Consider the following 23317-nt stretch of genomic DNA (forward strand, 5'->3'; position numbering starts at 1 on the left):
AAGTTCTTTCTGCTCACCTTTGTCTGAATATATCCTGCATTTCTGATCTCATTAACCCTTTGCAATTAGTCTGCCTTTACTAAAAGTCAGCACGGGTCCAAGAATAGCCTCTATCACATTTTTCAGTTTTGACTTTTCAGCTGATCTGTTCAAGATTTTAATATGCATTAATTTCTTTACATGGTAACTGTTATATAAACAAGCTACAGCCATCTGTGAATTCTTGGACCCTTGATATAGGAGAGAAGTTGATACTATTAACAGGTTAACACATCAAAGCATAGTCGTTTTACTGATTTAGCAGAAAGATTTAATCCATAGTAACTTTCTGCAGTATTTTATGTAAGTAAAATTTGTACCTGTAGTATTTATTTAGTGTTTTTTGTTAGCTACCCTGTCCACCAAATTTCCATTTAAAAGAAGTGTCAAAAAGACTTCTTACCGGCATGCACGCTTGTGCATATATTTATGCACAAGCAAATACACATACTCTCTCTCTGTCTCACCACTGCCACTGCACCCTCCCTCTCTCACTTTGTTAATATTGCCTGCTGTACTTGGATGCTCTGTACTTGTCTGGCATCTTCATCTTTACTGTGATCTTTGCGCTGCATAAAGTTGCTGCTTCTCTAGCCTCTTGCATACTTCTTTGCTAGAAGAGGTGAAACATAATAGCATACTTTTAACTAATACTTTATTTTAATGCCTGATAGTATTTATGATAGAACTTGGAAGAAACTCTTAATAACTAACATCATGTGAACCTGTCATGAAAGTTTGCATTGACTTTAAGAGCACTTGCATTCTCTAACTTTCCTTTCTGTCCACGGTCACAGAAAAAGTTATGGACTTGCAGGAGCAGCCAGGTAGCACTAAGTCGCTTGGTCAAGAGGATTTTACTGCAGTCCCGCTTGATACTGCTCCTTCTCTTCCCTCCTTCTCTCCTATCTCAGCTGATCCCTTTAAAGAGCACTCAGCCTTTGATACATGCTCAGATGAATTACCTGCAAGAGGCATTTACAAAGAAAATGCAAGTGAGGTTTATAAAGAAACTATGGAAATGGCAAGAAATCCATTTCTTGCAAAGGGAAATGGAAAAGACGTTTCAGAAACTAAATACTCAGAACCCCCATTTGTTAAAGCAGAAGCAGCCATTTTATCTCAAGCTAAAGAAACACAGCTAGAGGGCCCTAAAGAATTACCTAATCTGGAGAAAATGCCTGCAGAGCAGCTGAAAATCTCTCCAGAAACTCCTCAAGATTTGTTTGAGAAAAATGTGGAAGATCTCTTTTATAACAAAGACAAATACAGAGGTGGTGATCATGGTGAAAAGGAGGCATTGAAAGAAGATCCTCTTAAGAGGGAAGAATATGCAGACTTCAAACCCTTTGAGCCGATATGGGAAGTAAAAGGTGCTAGTCATGGACTGAGCAGCGTGAGAGAGGATGTTGGAAGTAAGATAGATGCCAAACTAGAAAGCAGTTTAGATGACAAATATAGTGTAGATAAACTGAATGTGCAGAAGGATTACGAAAGAGAGAGTGAAGGCAGCCCCGAAGAGCACTCTTTCCCAAGTACCCCAGAAGCTGTAAAAGAACCTTCGCAGACTTACATAACTTGTACTAAATTTGAATCCTCTGTAAGTCCTGATGGTAACAAAGTCAAATCTCTTTCTCCACTAGAGGAAGGCACTTCAGAAAATAGAACCGATGATGAGAAAAAAATTGCAGAAATGAAAGCTCAGATGAGCACAGAACAAGGTGATTTTAGCACTCTAGCAGTTGGCAAGCAGGAAGGTCAGGAAGCTGACTATGCTAAAACAGAGGGTATATCAACAGTGCCATCTGACACTGCAGCAAATATGCCTGAAGGTCTTACTCCTGATCTAGTACAAGAAGCATATGAAAGTGAAATGCATGATGCGGCATGTACAAAACTTGCTTATGAAACAAAGATAGATTTAGTTCAAACCTCTGAGTCAGTACAAGAGACTCTGAAACCCGTGACACAACTCTGTCCCTCATTTGAAGGGTCGGAAGCTACTCCATCACCAATATTGCCAGATATTGTTATGGAAGCCCCACTAAGCACTGGGACTGCTGGTGCAGAACCATCTGCTGCACAGCTCGAAGCTTCCCCATTAGAAACATTTATTCCTACTGCTAATTATGAGAATGTAAAAGAGTTTGAGAAACCTCCCTTATACCAAGAGGCAGTGAGTGTACCACTGACACAGGCCCAAGAAGAAAAAGAGGCATTAGCATTTAAAAAACCTGACCGTGAGAGTAGTGCCAGTCCTGAAGATCTAGAGACTTCATATATATCTATTGCATGTGACTTAATTAAGGAAACAAAGGTCTCTGGAGAATCTACTTCTCCATCCTTTACAGATTATTCTAAGACACTGATAACAGAATGCATTTCTCAGGATGTGCCTGAACACAAGGAACTTGCTGAAAAACTGTCTCCGCAGTTTGGAAAATCGGACTTGTTTAATAGCCAGCTGATACCTGACTTTACTGAGAAAATGAATGAAGATCCATCTCTCGTCTTAAAAAGTAAATCAACGGAGAATATTGTAGCTGATGATGAACATGAGGAACGACTGGTGGAATCAGTAGCTGCCACAGGCAAGCCTTATCTGGAGTCTTTCCAACCCAAACTGGACTCTTCCAAAATTATTGCTGTTCTGCCGTCTGAGCCAACACCTACAAAAATAGCCAAGGCAGAGAAGATTCCTCTTCAAATGGAAGAGCTGAATGCTATGGCTTATGCAGCTGATGCATCTGTTGCTACGGAACCAAAACCAGGAGACAACAAAGGGCTCTCACCCATGGAGTGTTCCCCAGTCACAGTGGAAGATTTTGTGATGTTAGCTCATCCTAAAACTGCTCCTGAATTTATGGCAGAAGTGACTGACAGAGAAGTAGTGCATGAAGATGAAAGCGAGGAGGTCAGTAAGGTGATCCAAGGTGAGAAGAGGCAGTTGCCTTGCCCAGAGCTACCCTGTGATCTGTCTATAAAGAATGTAGAAGTAAAAGCTGAGGAAGATACTAATGCCTTGAAAAAGTCCTTGGAGGCTGTAGACAGAGAAGTGCCTGAAGTATCCATGATGTCCTTACCGGCTAGAGATACCTCACCTTTATCTGCTGAAAAAGAGATAGTCAGTGTAGTAAAACCAGAAGCTTTTGAGAAGGAAGCTGAGCGAGAAGCTGCTTCTGTTAAAGAAAAGGAAAAACCTACTGCTGTATTTTCAGCAAAGCTGAATAAATCTTCAGGTAATCTGTGTACGCTGTCTTGCACTTCACTAATCTGCATAAATCTTTAGCTAAACTTGAGCATGTCATAACTTATTATTTTAAAATCACTTCCTGTAAACTTCTCTGTGTAGGCCAAGGGTAACAGAAAATGTCAGTGCTTGCACTTTTACCTTTTTCATGTTCTGATTGCTGTAGTACTTTTTTTTTCTGTTTATCAGGGATGGACTCACTGTCTCCAGTTTTCTCCTTCAGTTCTCCTGCGAGTGATCTGTTGATACAGAAATAAGTCACTACTCACTACAGGCTCTTCTGTGGTTGTTTACAGACTGGGTATTAGAGGGTCTTCCAAACTTGCTTTTAATATGTGAGAGTAAGCCAAAGATGGTGTTTCGGTCTGCGTGTATGTGATTTGAAGAGGCATTTCCTTCTTTTCATATACAGTTCAGACACCAGACTTTGAAACTTGGGAAAATACCCTCGCTGCTACTGTGTGTGTCTGGAAAAGAACCTGCACATCTTCACTCATGTGACTTGCAGCTTGCATTAGATCAAGGCCAGTGGTTTAAAATAAATAGTGCACAAGGGAGTTTAGTATTCCAGTTACTAGGAAAGTGGCCATTAAGAAGGCGAGTATCTTGCACGCATTAAAATTGGTTTATACACATCACAGATAATAATTTCCATTTCTCTTTTCAGGTGGGGCTTACACTTCGGGGTAGTTAATTTTTTTCTTCTAGTAAAGTGTAGTTAAAATAGCAGAAAGTTGAAGGAAGGGTAAGACCCTTGTTGTGTTGCATTCTGTTCTCCAAACTAAATGCCTCATGAAATTCAGCTCTTTATAGACCAGAGTACTTTGCTTTTTGATAGCACAGCACTCTGCTGCTACTTAAGTCTTGCACCAGAAGCATTCATGCTAAAAAACAGCTACTGCAGAATGCACAATGAGTCTATTCTAAACAGGAAACCAAATGTTAGTTCGACTCGGGAGTCGTATATTTGTGCAGTAGCTGCAGTCTACAGTTCATAAAATGCTATAGTCCTAATATGTCTTCTACATTCAAATGTGTTTTGGAAGGGAGTAGCAGGTGGATGTTGAGGGGAACATCAGAGTGTTGGTGCAGTTGAAATAAGGTTTGGAAAATAACGTAGAAAATGCAGTTTTTATGTTTAACTTTGCATGATGTTTACCATTTGTCTTGTCTCACCTCTTCTATACATACAGGTAGGCAGAAAGGAGAGAGTTCCCCTTTTCCCTTGTGATACCTGCACTGTTAAAACACTGCTTTGTGTGTGCTGTGAAGACTTCTCTCCTTGTGGTCAGACTTCCAGCATATAGTACTGTCTGGAGAACAGCTGCTGTGTATTATAAACTGCATGTCAAGGGGTTAATCGTTTAGAGATCAGACTACTTTTTTTTAAAAAAAAAAAAAAAAAGAAGAACATTACACTTGATATACCAGCTTTTTTGTTAGTTCTTTTAACAGGAAGCCTTTGCAGAGGTGTCTTTAATCATTGCATGGATGTAGCAGACCGGGGGTGGCAAATCACTGCCTTGGGAAGGAAGACTCTTACTTTGGGTCTGAGAAGGACGCAGCTGCTGCTCTTCAGTCTGTGGGAAGCTGCCAGAGAAGCTGCACATAAACCCATTTGCCATAGCAGGAGAGGAGGGAGTTAAAGGGTGTCTTCATTCTGCAATTTAATGGCACAGTGCTGGGACAGGGCACATATCTGTCCAGCATCGCATCGGTGTTAATTGAGGGTTGTGGGAAACTGGGGGACTGTCTGCAGTCTTTCAGTCTTTCTGTCAGTGTTGTGCTCACTTTGGAAAGCTATTGCAATTTTAAATTTTGATGTGTTGTTTGGGAAGAAAAATACAATTTTTTTGCTTTACTGGGGAAGAATACCTTCTTTAATGCTAAACAGATGAGAATGCTAACTCAAAAACATAGTCCATTTTTTTTCTAGGTTGTTTTTCCCCCCACCCAAACTGTGCTGTTTACTTTTTTTGCTCACTTCTGCTGTGGTACAGAATACAGAACTGGACTTCTGAGACCCACTGGAAGAGTCTAATGACAAGCTGTGAACAAAATCAGTTGTCTGCTTTTAATAGCACACTGCTTAAGCACAGTTTCAAAGCAGCATCAAAGAACTAACACGTACACTTGTCTTCCACACTCTCAGAAAGGAGGGATAATTCATCACAAGGCCAAGAAGCAGATCTGTTCATGTGTTTGGCCTTCTGAGTCTACTTTTATTTTGTGGTTGGTTGGTTTTGTTTTTTTTTTTTTTTTTTTTCCCGTCTTCCCATCCGTGGAACTGAAATAGATTTTACTGTGCCTTAAGACTTCTGGAAATCAGTTGGTGTGATTGTATGACTGATGCTTGTTAAAACATTAATCTGAACTCGAAAGCTAACCTAAATGCCAACATGTCTGTGTACCTGAACGTGTAACTCTCAACCGTACCAGTGGACTGCAGGCAGCTAATGGAAATCCGAAAAGGGTTGCAGATTTTTTTTTTTTTTTTTTTAAACAACACCTCTCCAGCCATACGAATGTAAAGCTTTGAACTGCCTCTGGGGTAGAATGATGTTTGTTCAATGCTGCCTGGCTGACCCTTGGGTAACCTGTTTTGGTTTTGTAATGGTATCGGATCCCAGGGACCATGGCTGCACACACTTAAAAAAAAAAAAAAAAAAAAAAAAAAAACCAACAAAACCAGAAAACCCAAATTGAGAACTGTAGCTAACTATGAAGAAATGCCTCTCTGTGTAAGAAGCTCCTATTTGTAACAATTTCAACAGCAAATACCGCCCTGTAACACCAGCAGTTCTTACTGTCTTGGATACAGTGATCCTTTTTTTTTTTTAAATTTTCTTTCTCTTTCTTAGTGCTTGCTGTACCCTAGCAGATAGTTCTGCTGCTTCACTCTGCTTACTGGCCTTCAAAATACACATCTCTGATCTCCATAAAAACACTGCCTATTGAGATGTGACTTCAGAGTGTCTGTTTCCTGGCTGTTCAGATGCTGCTGAGGTGTGGAACAGCCCCAGCTTCTGCCAGGGCTTGTGCTGGTGGGGTGCGTGCCCATCATGACAGTGCAGCAGGGACCAGGGGTCGTTGGTCAGGGTGTGCTCCAAAAGGAGGGCTTTGATGCCATCTAGTGTCTAGGAATGATCTGGAACTCCAGTACACAGTGCCTTTCAGAGGGTTGCAGCCCAGCTTTTGAGAAACTGAACTCTTGAAATTAGTTTCCTATTCTTAGAGTTGAAAGCTAAATATACCTATTACATATCTTAGCCCTTCTGTCGTACAGACTTCATTGACTTATGACCCCTTACTTTTGGATAGAAATCATTAATTCTCCCAGATAGGCTGTAAGCCCCATGCTTTCCATAAGCCTTTTTTTGATTGGTGCGATGTGGAGGATTTCATATTATTGAATTACCAATCAAAGTATATTGTAGAACCCTCCAAAATCTAGACCTCTGACCGTGACAGAAAGTTACATACCAAAGTGTAACCACATTGGCAGTTTAAATCTCTCAGTATATTCATGTTGAGCAGTGCAATAGTATTTGAAAATGGTATTGTGATCTTTACTCTCAAGGAAGGCAGTTTCACAGGACGCCCTTTTTTCGTGGTGGTTTTGAACATCAGCCTCTGTAGGCATTCAGGTTAAATCTTACAGGTTTACAGATCTCTTGTTTTCATATATGCTACAAGGCACTCTGTAATTGAATTGCAGAAATGCAGCTTATTACTAGTATCTTACATTTCTGGGATTTTCTTGAGGGGGCAAATTCAAAAGTGAAGCATACTTTGAGAGGGTGGCTGAGTGATACTAGCGATGAAGCTTTTCTTTTTACTCCCAAATTATGGGGGCAGAAATAAAATACTTCCTGTGATTCTGTAACAGCAAGCAAGGTCATTACAGTTATGTGACGCTTAAAAGAAGTTAGAAATGCTGCCTTACACCAGCACTGTACCCATTTGGTTAATTTTTGTTAGTTTCTCTATTTGTAGTTAGCTAAAAAGAGCCATTCAGCAGATGGGGAGTGTTTGGTTTGGTTTGGTTTTTCATTAGGGAAAATGCCTCTGGACTTTCTTTCAGGAACAAATTACTTGTAAAACATAATTTAATTGAACATAAAATCTTTATTTTAACTTCATCTGATTGTGTTATTAGATTCTTTGATTGTTCAGGTTGCCTCTTATGCTACCAGATAAATAATAATAATAAATGGAGACTTCTGTTCCAGGGTGGAGAATTTGTGAAGGAGTAGGAGGAATGAGGGGAAAGAAACCCAACCAAACAATCTTGAGTGAAATTTTCTGAAGGAAAGACCTAAACCTGCTGTGTTTTGTTAGAGCTCTCAGGTCACCCGTGTTGAAAAGCGAAGGCTTGTATAGCAAAGGCCACTAACAGAGCAAAGCCTCCAGAAAGTTACTTGCAGAGTGGTAGAATTATGGAAAGAATGGATCATTTTTGGTAAGTTATCAATTCTCCCAGACACAGACAGGCAGCCAGAATTGAATGAGGCTTCAGGCGAGAGCAGAATTAGGTGGTCATCCAAAATGCTCTCCTGTGGGAAGTCAGGAACGCTCTTCCGTGCCAAAATACTGTTGTCAGTCCACCTGCCCAGGGTGATTTAATGTCTGTGTAGCAAGTAAAGCACGGAGCCCCTCTGAACGTAGGTGCATTCAACAGAGGAATACATTTAGTTTTGGTTGTTTGGGAGACCTGATAATACCATCTTGTAAGTAGCCTGACAGTGGATTTTGTTTAAATGTTGATGTAGAAACAGGAATGAAATTTCCCTAATGAAACAATACAGGTTACAGGGAAGTTTGTTGACAGTACTGGTACTCAGTTTCTATGTAGAATAGGGTTACGTGGGTGTATGTTGCCTGAAGTAAGAGATGTGAGTAGAGAGGGTTACAGACTTCATTTTAGGTATCATTTGCATGGACCGGTAAGGGTGAACACTGAGTTTACAAAGAGTAAAGGTGGAAGATCTTGAGGGCAGGGAGGAACTCCTGTGGAGGGAGTGGGTGGCTCGTTCGAGATGGGAGGATAGGGACTGGTAATGCAGCCGTGCGTGTCCATGTTCTGGCTGCTGCTGATTTGCTGCGGCTGCAACAAAATGTCTGTTTAGCAATGTGTTGCATAAATGTACTATTTTAAGTATGCAATATAAGGAATATGAGGCAGAAATTCAGAGGTTTTAACTGTGTGCCTTTAGCAACTTGACAAATAATGGAAAAAGCTTTCTGAAAGCATCAAATTTTTGACTAATTTAGTGACAATGCAGTCATCCAAACAAATGTGGAGAGAGAATCACTGATCTTGGTGGTTTCTAGCTGATCTTGAGAATTTCAGCTGAAAGACAGAAGTAGATTTTCAGACATTTTTTGTACTTTTTTTTTTTTTTGTATAGTGCAGCTTTTTAAATGTTCTTGCACTATGTTTGCCTATACATTTCCCATTTCCCTCCTGTAGTATGTGTTTTGGTTTACCTGTTGAAATTGTGAATGATAATGCACTTCTTTAAATAAGTGAAAAATATATATACCTAGTCTTGTCAAAGAAGGCCTTACATTTATGTATCATTTGAAGCAATAAACAGGGCTTTCAGGTAACTTTGTGGTTACCTTTCTTCATGTAAGATGTCTGTTCAAATGGAAAGTAAAACTCTATTTAAGGACTGAATCAGGATCTCCATCCCAGCCAGTCTACAGTATTTTTGTGGAAATGTGTGAATGCCCTTTTCTAGTTGTTTAGAAAATGGTGTATCAAATTTTTAAGAGGCGTTGGAGCAATGCTGGGGAGCAGCATTTTATTGTCAGCCCCAGATCGTAAGATGATTCCAAACTAGAAGAGTAGCTATATGTTCCTTTTCAGCAAGGATGGAAAACAAAACAGCATTGTTCTCACAGCTCCTCTCTTTTAGATTTTGATTTCTAGTTTATGCTTGTCTCATGCCCCTATGATACTTTCTGTATGGTATTTTCTGTATGTTAGTAAACTTCCAGGTTCTTGTTTTTATTTAAATGAAGGGAACATGTAGTTGTCAGGTCTGCAGCTGCTAAGGTATGATACTGATGTAAAAATCAAAAAGGGAAGGTGTTTGGTTGTAGGAATTAGGTAGAGGGCTGGATAACTGCTCTTCTGCAGCCTCCATTAAGATGAATAAATATGAACAGTTCGTAAGGACTAAAGATACCAGCAAAAAGACTTGTGTTCTTCCAGAGCCTCCTGCTTTTGTCACAGGCACAGAAAGGGTCCCAATCTGCATTTTTTTTTTTTTTTTAAAGGGAGAGATGTGTTACAAAGATGTCTGAGTCTTCTAGACAGCCAGACGTTTGTTTACAAAAAATTAGGAGAAGCCGTATACCTAGAAGGCTTGCAACAGCGTTTTAACCATCGCTTGAAGAGCAATCTGTTCAAAGCTTGTCTGGCGAGTACTTTTAGCTCCGCTCCGCTGCGAAAAGCCGCTTAGGGCAGCTTGGCGTTTGTTAGCCTGCCCTGAGCCCTGCCGCTCCGGCGTTCCCAGCGGCGCCGGCACCGCTCCGCGGGAAGAAGCCGGTCTCCCTTCGTGCCGGCCGCGTCCCCCTCAGCCCTCACGGCTTTCGGGTCGCGTGGGCGAGCGGCGCGCAGGGAAGAGGCCGCCCGCGGCCGGCGGGCGCTCGCGCTGCGTCAGCCGCGCTCCACGCCCCGCCGTCAGCTGACCGGCCTCGCGCGGCCGCAGCGCCAGCGCAGCAGCGCCGGCGGGCGGCGGGGGAGGCCCGCGTCTCCCCTCAGCGGCTGTGGGTCGGTTCTCCTGCGGCTCCCCCCTTGGTATGCGTAATTGATAGCCACAGCTGGAGGGGAGATGGCTTGCGGAGAGATGGACAGTCAGCCGAGCAGCTGGAAGGATAAGGGTATTTGCTCTTTCACCTTTTTTTCCTTCTTCTTTTTTTTTTTTTTTTTTTTTTTTTAAAAAAAAAAAGCTAAAGATGCGCGTTGTTTTTAGCAGATGGTATTTGTAGCATGTATTTGATTGTGAAATGTGTCTGAAGGTGTAAGATCTGTTTGTACTGTGAGCAAAGCTGTAGGTTAAAATGGGTAAAGATGAGCAATGCAGAGGAATAAATTATTTATGTAGGTGAAATAGCTTGTGTGACACTGCAGATCTTTTTCAGTCCTACAGAGCGTATTAAAAACCAGCTTGTTTTGGTATGCACTGCACAAATACCAGCATAATCCGAATTCAGTTGATGTTCATTTCAGATTCCTAGCTTATTAATAATTTAACAATACTAACCATTAACTAGAAAGAATATAGTGCCTGTAGTTCATGTAGTTTAATAATTTTATGAGGAGAAATCGCATGCAGACTGCAGCAGGGTGATGTGGTGGTTGTTGGTTTGGTTTTTTTTGGTTTTTTTTTTTTTTTTTTTTTTTTCCTGTTTGGCATAGTATGTTTAGAATCTACCCTTAATCACGTTTGCTTTGGATTTTTCATAATGCTGTTGGATTCTAGGTAAAACGGTCTGATTTTTTTTTTTTTTTTTTTTTTTTTTCAGAATTTACAGCCATAGTATCAAATAGTTTTAGGTAAATAAGTAGCTAACCTTAAATTAGTGTGGTTCTGACCTTTGTTCCTGTAACCACCAATGGGAGATCACCAGTGTAAATCTCTGTGGATCATTATATTAGTGCTCAGTGTGTAAGAGTTTAAGACTTATTTGAATGTGTAATCTTCAAACTTCTATCAACAAGACAAGCTTTAAAAATTTTTATCATCTCTGGATTCTTAAATATCTTCTTAAAGGGCCCTGTCATACTTTGTACTTGTGAAGTTTTAATCTTTTTTTTTATAACCATTGTTCAAAATTTATGTTTTTCCAGTTGGACAAAATTACCAGTTGTCTAGAATCCATAGAATGCTCTATCAGAACCTAAATACATAGCAGAAAAATCCTTGCAGGGGAAAAAAAAAAATCTTTGCCCCTGCAAAACAAGTCTCTAAAAGGTCTAATCTTTCATTTAAGGGGCTGTAAAGAATTAGGAAAAAAATATTCTGCAGTGTTTATTAATATGTTCTTGGTGTGTAACTAGTTTAAATGTTCATCATTCCATACATTAGGCCTGCAATTCTTGGGGTTGGAAAAAAAAGGAAAAGAGGGTGAGATCAGAAGGTTTTTGTAAAAATCAAAAGGCAAGTTACCTTTGGGTACTCAGGACCAGTTCTCAGGTGTTCTTTTACAACCTGACAAGCAGGGTTCGTGGTGGTCTGTCCCTCACCGCAACTGAAAGCAGACGTTTCTGAGCCCAGATTCTGAGGCCTTGAAAATAATAGCATCTGTCTTTGTTTGGAGTGAATGAATTGCCCACCATGAGCATGCGGGTATGGCACACTTGGGGAGAATCCGCTAACCAGGGCAAGCCATGCCTGCCCTTACAGCTGCGTGGAGGCCAGCACCGCGGGCTCTGTGCACTTGGCTTCTTTGCAAAACGTGGACCTGGCTAGCCTGTAACAGAACTGTCATCAAATGAGCAAAGCAAACCCGAACCTGTCTTGCGTGCCTGTTTTGTGCTGGTAAAACTGCTTCAAGCAGTGTTTTAAATTCTTCTTTCTCCCCCACCCCCCCCAGCTTTGTTTTTACATAGTGACATCCCCTTAGGTGGAGGAAGCTGGGTTGGTGCCTATTTCTCCTTCTGTGGAAGTCCCTATTGCCTTGAGAATTAAATATAATCTAACTTGTAGACATAAGGTTTAAAAGAAAATGGAAGCAAAGCAAGAAGAAGGTTTTCTGAGGAAGCAGAAGAGTCTGGTTCCTCTCCTTTTGCAACTGTTCTTGAAGCCTGGTTTAGCGTTGTTTCTGGTAGCCTTTGTTTATAATGAGAGGAAGGTGCCTTGTTTGATGTGTTCTTCTTCCGTTAAGTTAGGCTGTGGTGGCATGGAAAATGATGGGTAAAGTTCAGGGAGTGATTGCACTAATCATCTTGCTGCAAAATAAATATAGAAGCAAATATTGCAACATGCTTCTTTCCATGCTAAAAAAAAAAAACCTTAAGAAAAAATGAAGAACAAATCTAAAACCAGAAAAGAACCAAAAGTATAGTTCATAGCTTGACTTTCCAACTAAAGCACTACTTCCTAATTAATATATTCCTAAATTTAGTTTTGATGTGCTACAGCCACAGTAGTTGACCAGTGAAAGTGGTACAAACTGTGGTATTGATTAATGCCCGTGGTAATGATCATCTAGGTAGGTAGGATGAAATAGGTTTACCCTGGGGATAGCATGATTTTTATTTTCAGCACTTTTAAAGACAGCCCCCCCCCTTCAGCGTGATTGGTACTAAAATGTAACATTTCTTGAATTCTGGATGATTTCAATTAATTGTCTGGTTTTAATGGCTGAATAGTGCTAATGGTTGGATGAACACCACAGCTATACTCTTAGGCTATCCCAGGATATTTTTTTTTCTTTTTTTTTTTTAATTAATGTGCTGAAAATCTATCTGAGTTCTGGTTCAAATTAGTTAAATGGTAGAAAAGGTTGCACAGGCTTTTGCAGCCCTTGATCTTTCTAAGAGCAATCAGGGGCTTTAGAATTATTTTCCCAGTTTGTACATTATGCGTGGGTATATGATTAAGTAGAAAAGAAAGAAAAGTGCTGCTTTGGCTCGTTAGTAATTGTTAGATAGTATTTGCATTTTGGGAGGACAATCTGGTAGTGTCAGTCTTTGTTTTCATTCTAGCATGTACTTTTTCTTGCTAGGGATTGTGGGGCCAATGTGCCAGGCCTGACCTGCGTGTGATGCACCCTTGTTTTCTGGCCTTGGGGATGCAGTTAGGCAAGCCTGCCGGTCCCACTGGACGTGCTGCTCCTTTGTAACATCTGTCCCTAGGACAGGGAAAGCTCTGTTGGTTCAACTCAGCTCCACGAGTTTGGCACCACGTGCGGTCACGCTATAACTGCCCAGTTTCACCAGTCTGGGCTTGTTTTATTGTTACTGTTGTTACTGACTTGCCACAAAGGCAGTCAAAGACCAAACTGGCTTCCAACATGTGGGATCAGGGTAAAAGGAACCTTGAGTTTTGGGGCCCAATCTGTGACTGCTCCTGCTTAGGATGTCATTTTAAATGGCCATTCAGATGTAGGAAATCTTGAAAATTTCCAACCCCGGTCTACTAACGGTGTCTGTGTTTGGCAGACTTTGAGCATTTGATGCCATGGTGGCTTCTCCTTGGGGCTGGTCTGTCTCCAGCTTGGCCAGGCTTGGCAAGGGAAAGGGCGGGGTCTGAGCTTGCCTGTTAGATGCTCTGTGTAAAAGGTCAGTGGAAACCCTTACAGTCGCTGTCATGTGTAAATATGAAATTCATTTAGCGTAACTGGAAAATGCTCTTCATTGCCGTTTAGAGAGGCAATTTGCCTGCTTGCCGTCGTGTACTCATTTTTGCGAGTCTGGAGTTCATTTTATTCATAGCAGCCTGTACGCTGCTATGGTGACAGTTGTCACTGTGCACTTCAGATGCATTTGAAAGCTGCCCATTCTCAATGTTTCTGTTACATTTCTTTATTAGTACAACACTTGCTGTTCTTAAATTGATCCAGAAAAGGATCTTGTGTTTTTTTTCTTTTTTTTTTTTACACTATTTTTACTATTATTTGAAGAATATAAAGAATTTCTACTTACCTTTCAGATTATAGAAGGGTTCTAGTGTAATGTCCGTTGTTCATACAATGTTTGTAAGTCGCACACTGTTTGCGTTTTTTTTTTTACTCTTCCTTCTCCTTTTACACAAACAGCCTTTCTTTTGGCGCTGAAACCCTTTTTTTGTTTGTTTCCAAATACTGGATAGAGAGTAGTTGTTCATTGTGGACGAGCCTCTCCTCGCTCCGCAGCTGCATTCCAAGGATTTAGCGGCGAGGCAGCCATTGGCGGGGGCCGGCGAGATTTCGGCTGGCTGGCGGCGAGGCGCAGGCGGTTGCGTATATCTGCCGACCTCCGAGTGCCCCAGCAGGAAGTGAAAAAGCTCTGGGTAGTCAGCTGTGCAAGATCTGGGTGCATGCAGGCACACTCAAGATGGATGCCAAAATGGGTTAGTCCCTTTTTCTTGGTTTTCTTTCAGTAGATGTGAATTAAACGCGCTTGTAGAGCTGGAGGCTTTTAATTTCTCTTTCTAAAAAAAGAGAGGGTTACTAGGTTCAGGCGGTTTTTGGTGTTTTTTTTTTTTTTTTAAAGAGGATTATCAGGTTAAATATATTGCACCACTTGTTTTTGTCATCAAAAACCAGTATGAATTGTTCAGTTTTAAGTGAAATGTCTGTGAAAGAAAGAAGAGAGTCCAGAAGAAAAATACAGTGATAAACCTATCAAGGCACTTGCTTTAAAAGCAAAATGTAATTGGATGAGTTCTGCATGTAAGGCACGGATGCTAGCTGTACTATTTTTAGAAGTGCCAAGTGACAGTTCGTGCTTACCAAATGTAGGCAGCTGTTCTTGCTTTAGAATAGGCCTGGAATACTTGCATTAAATGCATGAGATTAGTTCATATCGTATAAAATAAAGCTTGAAACAGTTTCCATGAGGAAAGATACTGCTTGGCAGGGCTGTTCCTGAGGATTGTTTTTTGTTTTCCTGATTTTTTTAAATCTGCCATGAGTATCTTGTGTATCAATTAAAGATAGAAATCTGCTTATAGTAATGCTTTTAATCTTTTCTGTTACTTTAGAAAGAAATGCAAATACCTATTTCTGATCAGTTGGAGAATATAAACCAATTTCATCATATCAGTTTTTCAGTGACTTATAACACCAAATTTCCCTTTGAGGAATTTGCAGTGAAACCAGATATGTATGTCATTAAGCTGAGGCAGGTTTGGTAGTTCTCCAAATGTCGTGGAGACAGAATGAGGAAAAAATGCTTTATGTGCAGCTTAACTCTGGTCTGGGAGGTCCTAGCTTGTGGATTTTTCTTAATGATTACTGAGAACAAAAGACATGAAGATGTTACCACCATTTGGCTTTAATTCCTGGAATTTACCTTTGTTTCTTGTATTTTAGAAACAGTAATACAGATGAATTACTGTCTTTACAGTCCTTTTAACTGGGTGTGGGTATAATGTGTTACTGCTTGTAGTAAGTGATTTCCCATGGAGGAGTTAAGAGCCCGCTATCCATGGAGACGCTTTAAAGCTGTGTTACAGAGGAGGGAGTATCTCATTTACCGATCTAATGCTATCTGCAAGCGGAGCGGAGGAGGGCTCATACTTCGTGTGTCACATGATACGGGAGCAGCACCCAAATTTGAATGTATGGATGCTCAAATTGCAGCATTTAAAAATAAAGATTGTTTCAGTATTTGCAAATGCTCAGAAAAAAATGTTGTTTCAAAGATTTCTTGTATTATTTAGGAGCACAAAATCCACCAACTATTTTGGGCAAGACTGGTTTTGAAAATCTCATCCAGGTGTTATAGATACTTGCAGCTCAATTTAGGTTTACAGTTTACAGTGGATTTTAGGTCAAGCTCACAGGTTTTTTTGTAAGCTCTTTTTACATGCTAAACTTGCTTAAAGTAAGATGTACAGAGACGCTAATAGACACTTCTGTGATTAGTAGCAAAGCCAAATAAACCAAAGAAAATGTTGTTAAATTTAGGGATTATGGCCCATACAGAAGGAATTCTACAATGATTTGATTTTTTTTTTTTAATCTTTACAAATACTTTTAAAAGTTGCTTAGAGCTTCATCTGTTTGACAGGGAACATAGAAGTGCAGCTCTGTAACATGAAGAGACCCGGCAAAATAACAGGTCATCAGGGTGCGTGGATAGGTTGGGCTGCAATTTGATGAGGACTTTAGCTTGGTGCTGTGCTGGGAGCAGGAGTGTCACCTCCTTCAGTTGGCTGCTCTATCTCTCACCCCATATGTTTGTGGAGTCACATGGTGAACCACAACCAGGTTCTGATCTGGCTGCCTGCTTAGTTTTTGTTCTTTTTTTTCTTCTTTTTTTTTTTTTTTTTTTTTTTTTTTTTGGTGCAGTAGTTGTCAGCAGCGTACAGAAAACCAGGCTGGATCTGCATGTGGCCATGTGAAAGGAGTGGAATTGAGTGGTGGTGGAGTGAGGCTGTTTCTTTGCACAGCAGTTTTGGTTGGTGATAAATGTAAGATGTTCATGCAACCTGGTTCTGCCTGCAGAACTTCTGGAAATTTCTACTGATATGTGCGTTAAATATTTGGATAAAATATTCTGGGTTGTGAGAATGGCAACTTTGAGTTTCTGACCAGGATTCTCACCTTCCCAGCACCTGCTGCTCAGTACGGTTTCCCTGAAAATACCTAGGAAAGAACTTCAGCTTCTGAAACGCTGTGAAATTGCACCATAGCCAATTTCATGTTGTACCTACAAAGAGATTATGCAGAATGTGCCCTACAGAGGCTACTAAGTATTTAGTGCTGGTGCATTACCACGTTTTCATCCTGTAAGAAATAGCAGTTAAATTTTCTTTATTTTTCTTTTACAGTCATTCAGAGTAAGAATCTCTTCTGAATTGTGATATTTTGTGATTAATTGTGATTTTACAATTAATTTCGGTGATGTTTAGGATGAGATAGGATTACTAAATTTGTGGTGTAATAGCAATAATTTTTCTATAATTTATATTGAATTCATTATCTAATACATTATTGCTATTAACAAGCAGTTTTGATGCAGAAGAGGAATTTGTTCCTTTGAAAACTTAATAAGCTGTGAAAGTAGAAATCATGAAGAGTGAGTTTTATTGTGTGTTTCACCAGGAAGTATAAAACTAGATTAGATGTACTTGGGAATGGAGACTGATGCTTGCCAGTTGCAACAGCACCTCAAAACAAACAAATCTGCAATGGATATTTTTAGCCGTTACCTATGACTTGTGCAAGGGTGTAGTTGAAACAATGATGTGAAAAATGACATAATATTGTGCTCTCTCATGTGGGTTGCTTAACGAAAAAACAAACTTGGTTTACAAATGAGGTATTTTGCATTGGAGCACAGTAGCTGTCACCCATATTGAACAGCATAAACTTCGATGGGAATGTCTTCAGTCAAAAGGAAACAAAATGAACTGTTAATGAGTCTTGAGCAGTGCCTTTGCCTCTATCAGACTTGCAAACATAGAATGGTTTAGGGACCTGTTAGTGTCTTGTCACTTGTCCCAGCAGGGAATTAGAATCCATCTCTTCAGTGACTGACCTCCACAAAGTGCACAAAAATCAAATGAAATGAAGCACAAACTGCTGTGGCTCTGGTGCAGAACGCAGCACCACGGTTGAAGAGATTAATTCTGACATTGTTTAAGGGCAGAATTGTTCTTAAATTTTAGCAATTACATTTGAGGTAATCCCAGTAACAATAATCCCAGTAATCTGAAATCCAATGCAGAGTCAGTGATAAAATAACCTATTTCTAATGGTAATTTCAGCTCCGGTTTGTCAGTGAAATCGCAAGTTCTGTTCTTCATGACTGTTTCAGCAGTCAAGTGAATCATGTTTTGCTGTTATTTTATGGATGCGAAAGGTATCATGTTCTAATTTCTTACCTTTTTTTAAATTTTAGTTGTTGACCTCCTTTACTGGCGAGACATTAAGAAGACAGGAGTGGTGTTTGGTGCCAGCTTGTTCCTGCTGCTTTCATTAACAGTGTTCAGCATCGTGAGTGTGACAGCTTACATTGCCTTGGCCCTGCTTTCTGTGACCATCAGCTTTAGGATATACAAGGGAGTTATCCAGGCAATCCAAAAGTCTGATGAAGGCCACCCATTTAGGTGAGATTTTTCTTTTAATTAAGAAAAAGTATGCGGTTTTGGGATACAGCAGGATCGATGCTGTTAGAAGCAGTAGATGACATTTGCTGTAATATGTTGCAAAATAATGCAAATAGTCCCTGTACTGACAAATCTGTTACGCAGCCTATGACTGTTGCTCTTTCAGTTCTCCTCAGTAGACATACAGTGGTAAAGAAAATGAACTGAGCACTTGATACAGGGGATTTCCCTGGGGAATTCTAGAGTATCTTAAGTTACATTTTAAAAAAATTAAATACTTCACTCTAATGGAGTAGGACGTGCATTTTTAGAATGGTATAGTCTTCAGAATGTGAACCAGGCAGATGATTTACAAAATTTGAAGAATATCCTGGAGATGCAGGGCTTGCAATGCAATATATTTAGCAAAATTAAAAATAAATGTAGCAGGGGATACTTTTATCTTTTTGGAACGTTTGTTTTTTTTTTTTTTTTTAAATACTCTTAAAATTTGTGGTTTAGTATGTAGCATCATAGCTGTGCTCTCCACACATGAGGCTGCCTTGTCGTCAGCAGAATCTAGGTTCATTTGCAGCCTGTCCAGATCAGAAATCCATAAACTTGGATTCTGAATACTAAGACTTGAGGAGCTGTATCATTAAATTAGGTTCTCAAAGAGGACCTGTGAGCTCTTTGCCTCAAGTGATGAGCTAAGTCCTTGGGGCGTACCATGTGTGCATTTCCCTGTTGTGTGGGAATGCGGTATCCATGGTATTCATCCTTTCCTGTGTGGAGCACAGTGATGCCCATTGTTACAAAGCTGCATTGTAAGAGAAGTAAGAACTTATTCCTGTGTTAGAGTGCATGCTTCCATGCCAGCCCTGTCCTCCACTGCTCCGACTTGCTTCTCCTTTTTATTAACCAATGAAATGTTTCAATCTCAGCTTCCCTTGCACCTTTAAGAAACTCCTGCTTGCCCTCCTATTTACAGCTCTCTTACTAATTTTGTAGTGTTTCCAAGTATTCTCATTGTCTTGCTCTTATCTTCAGCAAGAAGTAAAATGTTTTCTTGGGTTTACCTCCATCTCTCCCTGACTATGTATACTGCCTTACATACCCAGTGGAAGCCAATTTGTGCCTAAAACAACCATAGAACAAAACTCTGGGGAAAAAAAGAGGAGTATTTGCTTTCAAGCTTAGATTCAATATAAAAAAATACATCTGAACAATTGGCAACAAAATTCAGTATAGCAGTATGAAATATGTATCGTTTGTAAACTTAGCTTGGGGGTTTTTTAACCATTAAGGCCTTGTATGGCCCTCCTTATTCACCTTCGTTAGTGTAAAGAATTCCCAGCTGAAATTCTCTTTGCTCTGTCTACCCAGTAGTGTTATTCAGTATCCACACAGCATTTCCAAGTTTACCAGTGAAGTTCTTTCTCATCAAGAATGAGCAAAACGTGTTCTACCTGTGCTCTTTCTGCAGTTTATTTCTTAAAACACAGATATTCACAAGAAGCTTCCAGACATTCTTGTGCAACATACCTAGTTGCTTACTTGTTATCTGTATACCTTGTACTCCAAGAAGGGTATTTTTACTTTAATTTGGGTTGACAGTAAAGAGCACATCCATGAAATTAATGTTTGAATCAGGTACTGAATATCTTGCTGATGAGTTGAGAAGGGTGTGCGGATTCAAGCCAAGTGTGGATAGCAGAATGTAGCCTTAAAATGGCCACACTCTGTAGTTACTGTTTAAAACACTTTGATTTGTTTTGGACTTGCTGCAAGGCCATTATTAGCTTTGCCTTAAATGACATACATGGGAGCCTGCACAGTGAATTTTTGGTTTTGGTTTTGTTTGGTGGTTTTGGTTTGTTGTTTTTTTTTTGTTTGTTTGTTTGTTTGTTTGGTTTGTTTGGTTTTTTGTTTTAAATCACCCCAAAGCAGAATCTTCCCCTAAATGAAAGTGGAAGTTTAATAACTGTAGTAACTGTAAAGTGAGTGCCATGTTAGAGATGTGCTGCATTGCTGCTTCTCCCTCCAACTTGCAAATGAGAGAAATAAATTATTCTCTATTAAGACTCTAAATTGCCATAGCCACTGCAACTATAGATAAAAGTTGCAGTGTAGTGAACGGAACACGTAACCAGATAGGAGCTTATATCTTTCTTTTAAAAGAACTCCTATCACTAACTGTAAGAAATTTTCTTAACAACTGATAAACTTATTCATTTTACCATGCCTTAGTGTGTGTGCTTAGAGCTTGATGATAACTTCAGAAGTGTCTTCCAGCAGTATGAATGGGTATGTTGCTTTTGTAGGATTTTTTTCTGTTTGAGAAATGAAGGAACCTCAAGTATGGTAGAATATTAGGCTGCCTAATACAATAGCAAAATCTGAGAATAACACCCCCCTATCCCCTACAGCCTGTCTGTCTCTCATTCTTTTTGAATACGTTGGCTTTATCATCATACTAGAGTGCAGCATATGCTGAGGGGGGTAGGAAGAGGCTTCACAGACCAAGCAGCACATGGGTCAGTGGTGCTGGACGCTGTTCTGGCCACTCACCAGCCTCCTCTGTTCACATGTAGATGTTAGCCAGCACACCTTTGTTTGCCTTGTCCAGGTAAGACTCTGTGTGACTTGATAAATGCACTAGCACAGCATAGCAGTAAGAAAGAAACATTTTTTTTCTTCCTTTCCTTCCAAGAGCTCATGGGGGTGTTTTTAAGGTTCACTTTTACCTTCTAAGAATAAGTTAGTTCTGTTCTATCCTTTTAGCATTCTTCACACTGTGAGGTTTTTTCTTTATAACATAAAAAGAATGCATGTTGATACTGTGTATGGATAACATACGTTGATACAGCTGTTTCACAGTACCCTTAAAGTTTCATAAGATCTTCTTTCTTGCAGGGCTTACTTGGAGTCTGATGTGGCTGTGTCTGAAGAGCTTATTCAGAAATACAGTAATGTTGTGCTTGGTCACATTAATGGCACAGTCAAAGAGCTGAGACGTCTCTTCCTAGTCGATGACTTAGTTGATTCTCTGAAGGTAAGTGTACTTCAGCTTTAGGTACAGCAGCCTTGTGTAAATAGATTCCTTGCTGACCTAGGTTAGCAAAACCCTCTAGTCCTTATAAACATGAATGAACAATAGCATCTTTGGCTCTGTTTATGTAAATAATGAGGTTTGTTTTGCCTGTTGGAAGTAATAAGACTTTTTGTTTTTCTAGAAGTATAGCTTTCTGTTAGCCACACTGAGCTGAATTTAAAGTGCTGTGTGCAGTAATAGAGTAGATACCTTTATCTGTACTTTATTTTGACAGTATAATAAAAATGAATGGAAAACTGAAATAAGCTCTGGCTGCATGTAGTTCAGCTGTGACACCTCCTCACTGGTGCTTAACAGCAGAAACCTCTTAAGAAAACAAGACACTGCTCCAATATGTGCATTCAGTATGTGTCACTGACATATATCGGTCCCTCCTGAAAAATCTGTGGTTTGGGCTAGACTGATAGAGTCTCGTTTTGTTTCCCTGTTTGTTTCTGTGTGGGACAAGCAAGTGGTTAGTGCACAGTTACTTGCCTTAAACAGCAGGAGTTGTGTGTCCCCTGTTTTTCTGTAAGAGTGGGGACTGAGCGATGCCCTTGTTTTACTGGAGGGTGGACGCTTGTTTCAGTTCCAGGATTTGGGTGGGAATAGCTGCTTGTTTTAATGATGCGAATTACTGAAAAGGGCTTTGCAAGTTACTCTACCTGAAGTGTGCAATACTGCCTAACAGGTACCTTGAATATGTTCTAGTAGTATATAATGGGATTTATCGAAGGTTGCGGAGCAAAACTGGCAGTGAAGAATAATAATTTTAAAAAACAAAAGGAGTTGGCTGAAAGCCCTTGTTTTGTTCTGTGAGACTGATATTTTCTCCTTTCAAGCTAATCACCTTTGTTTCCTTTACTGAGTACAATGTGTTGTCCATTCCCTTTTCAGTTTGCTTAATCTTCTTGAAATAAAGTTGCATTTATCCTCCAGTAAATCCCTTACTTAGTGCTTTGTAAAGTCCTTTGAGTTGTTGTGGGGTTGGGGGAAGGGCTTTGTAGTGAAACTTGGAAGAAAATAGGAAGGCTGTAAAAGTCTGATGTTTGTGGAATAGAAATCAGAGGCAGCTCTCAGGATCTAGAAACTCTGGGTAAGATCCAGTTTTTCATTATGTTCAAACTTAAACACCTGCAGTAAGAGTCCTTTCCCTCAGGAGGCATGAAAGGTTATAAGGGTTATTACCTGGGCTCTGCTGCTTGTGGTGAAGATTAATTTTCTCAGAAGGGAAAGAGAAGATGGGCTATTAGCCTGGTTTTGTGTAATCATCTTCCTGCTTCTAAAGGGTTGTGCAGTAAGAGGGTTTTTTATGAGGTGGCTGTACATTCTTATTTTCTGGTCATTTTTCTGGACACGATTGATACTGCTGCAATTATTTTACCGCAGAATGACTTAAATAGGACAGTTATTGTCTGTGCCTTGCCAGTGTTTCCACACAGGGATTGCATTTTGATGGCTAAATCCTTTCATGACTGCCCATCGGTTTGGTCTGTAAGCATGAAGGCAAGACATGACACAGCTTCTTAAGTGACTGAGTACTTCAGATTCGTCTCTGCAGCATCTTAAGGCCACAGCCTTGACCAAAAGAATTACTGTTAACATGGCTAGCATTGTATTTTGCTGACTTAAAATTGGTGTGTGAGGAAGGAAAGGAACATATTATTTGTTTATTGTGTTTTTTAAGGGCATTGAGTTTTTATGTTCAAGGAAAAATTATTTTGCTTAAGTCCTGTTTGGATCTGATTAAACAACATCATAGAAAAACCTGTAGTCACAAGGTCAGTTGTATTTCTTTAATAATTAAGCCCTTTGTGATACGTTCCTTCACTTGAATTATAAGAATTTCCACACCATTTGTTTGGAGATCACAATCCCTTTCAGTAAAGGAAAAGGAAGCAGTGAACAGCCACCTGCTGTTTGAGTTAACACTGTTTTAGAAATTAGGCCTTTCAGAGAAATTATGTTAGAATTAGAATTAATTCGAGTCAGAATGTATTCAAGGAACTCTAATCACTTTTCAGATACTATGGTATATAGGAAAGATGTGTTTATTCAGCTGAACTAATTCATTTCCCCATTCTTTTGGCAATTAGAATGATTTATGTAGGTTAATTAGTCTAATTCATGGTAGTTGGAAGCAACCCTTATACGAAACCAGTGAATGTCAGGACAGTT

The 23317-nt window shown here is 39.9% G+C and overlaps 1 protein-coding gene and 1 long non-coding RNA gene across 6 annotated transcripts in view; one reads left to right on the forward strand and one right to left on the reverse strand.

The window, feature by feature from the left end:
* The window catches only part of RTN4 (reticulon 4), a 48541-nt gene that overhangs the window by 17927 nt on the left and 7297 nt on the right, over nucleotides 1-23317 (forward strand). For 2 of the 5 annotated variants that reach the window (XM_042789666.1, XM_042789667.1), the window contains 2 exons: nucleotides 17859-18066; nucleotides 20962-21100. In XM_042789666.1, the coding sequence (XP_042645600.1) occupies nucleotides 17859-18066; nucleotides 20962-21100 (347 nt within the window). Of the gene's footprint in view, nucleotides 1-836; nucleotides 3279-9948; nucleotides 10184-14186; nucleotides 14359-17858; nucleotides 18067-20961; nucleotides 21101-23317 lie in introns of those variants that run through there. The other 3 variants (XM_042789665.1, XM_032989315.2, XM_009968174.3) reach the window with 3 other exon arrangements.
* LOC116960788 lies at nucleotides 9-14119 on the reverse strand. The gene is made up of 3 exons (XR_004406573.2): nucleotides 13953-14119; nucleotides 3431-3528; nucleotides 9-652 (listed from the first exon to the last, which is right to left on the reverse strand). It is a non-coding gene; the product is annotated as an uncharacterized LOC116960788 (long non-coding RNA).

This window comes from Tyto alba, unplaced genomic scaffold, assembly GCF_018691265.1.
Source record: "Tyto alba isolate M040663 unplaced genomic scaffold, T.alba_DEE_v4.0 Super-Scaffold_16, whole genome shotgun sequence".
In the NCBI taxonomy this organism is placed as follows: Eukaryota; Metazoa; Chordata; class Aves; order Strigiformes; family Tytonidae; genus Tyto; species Tyto alba.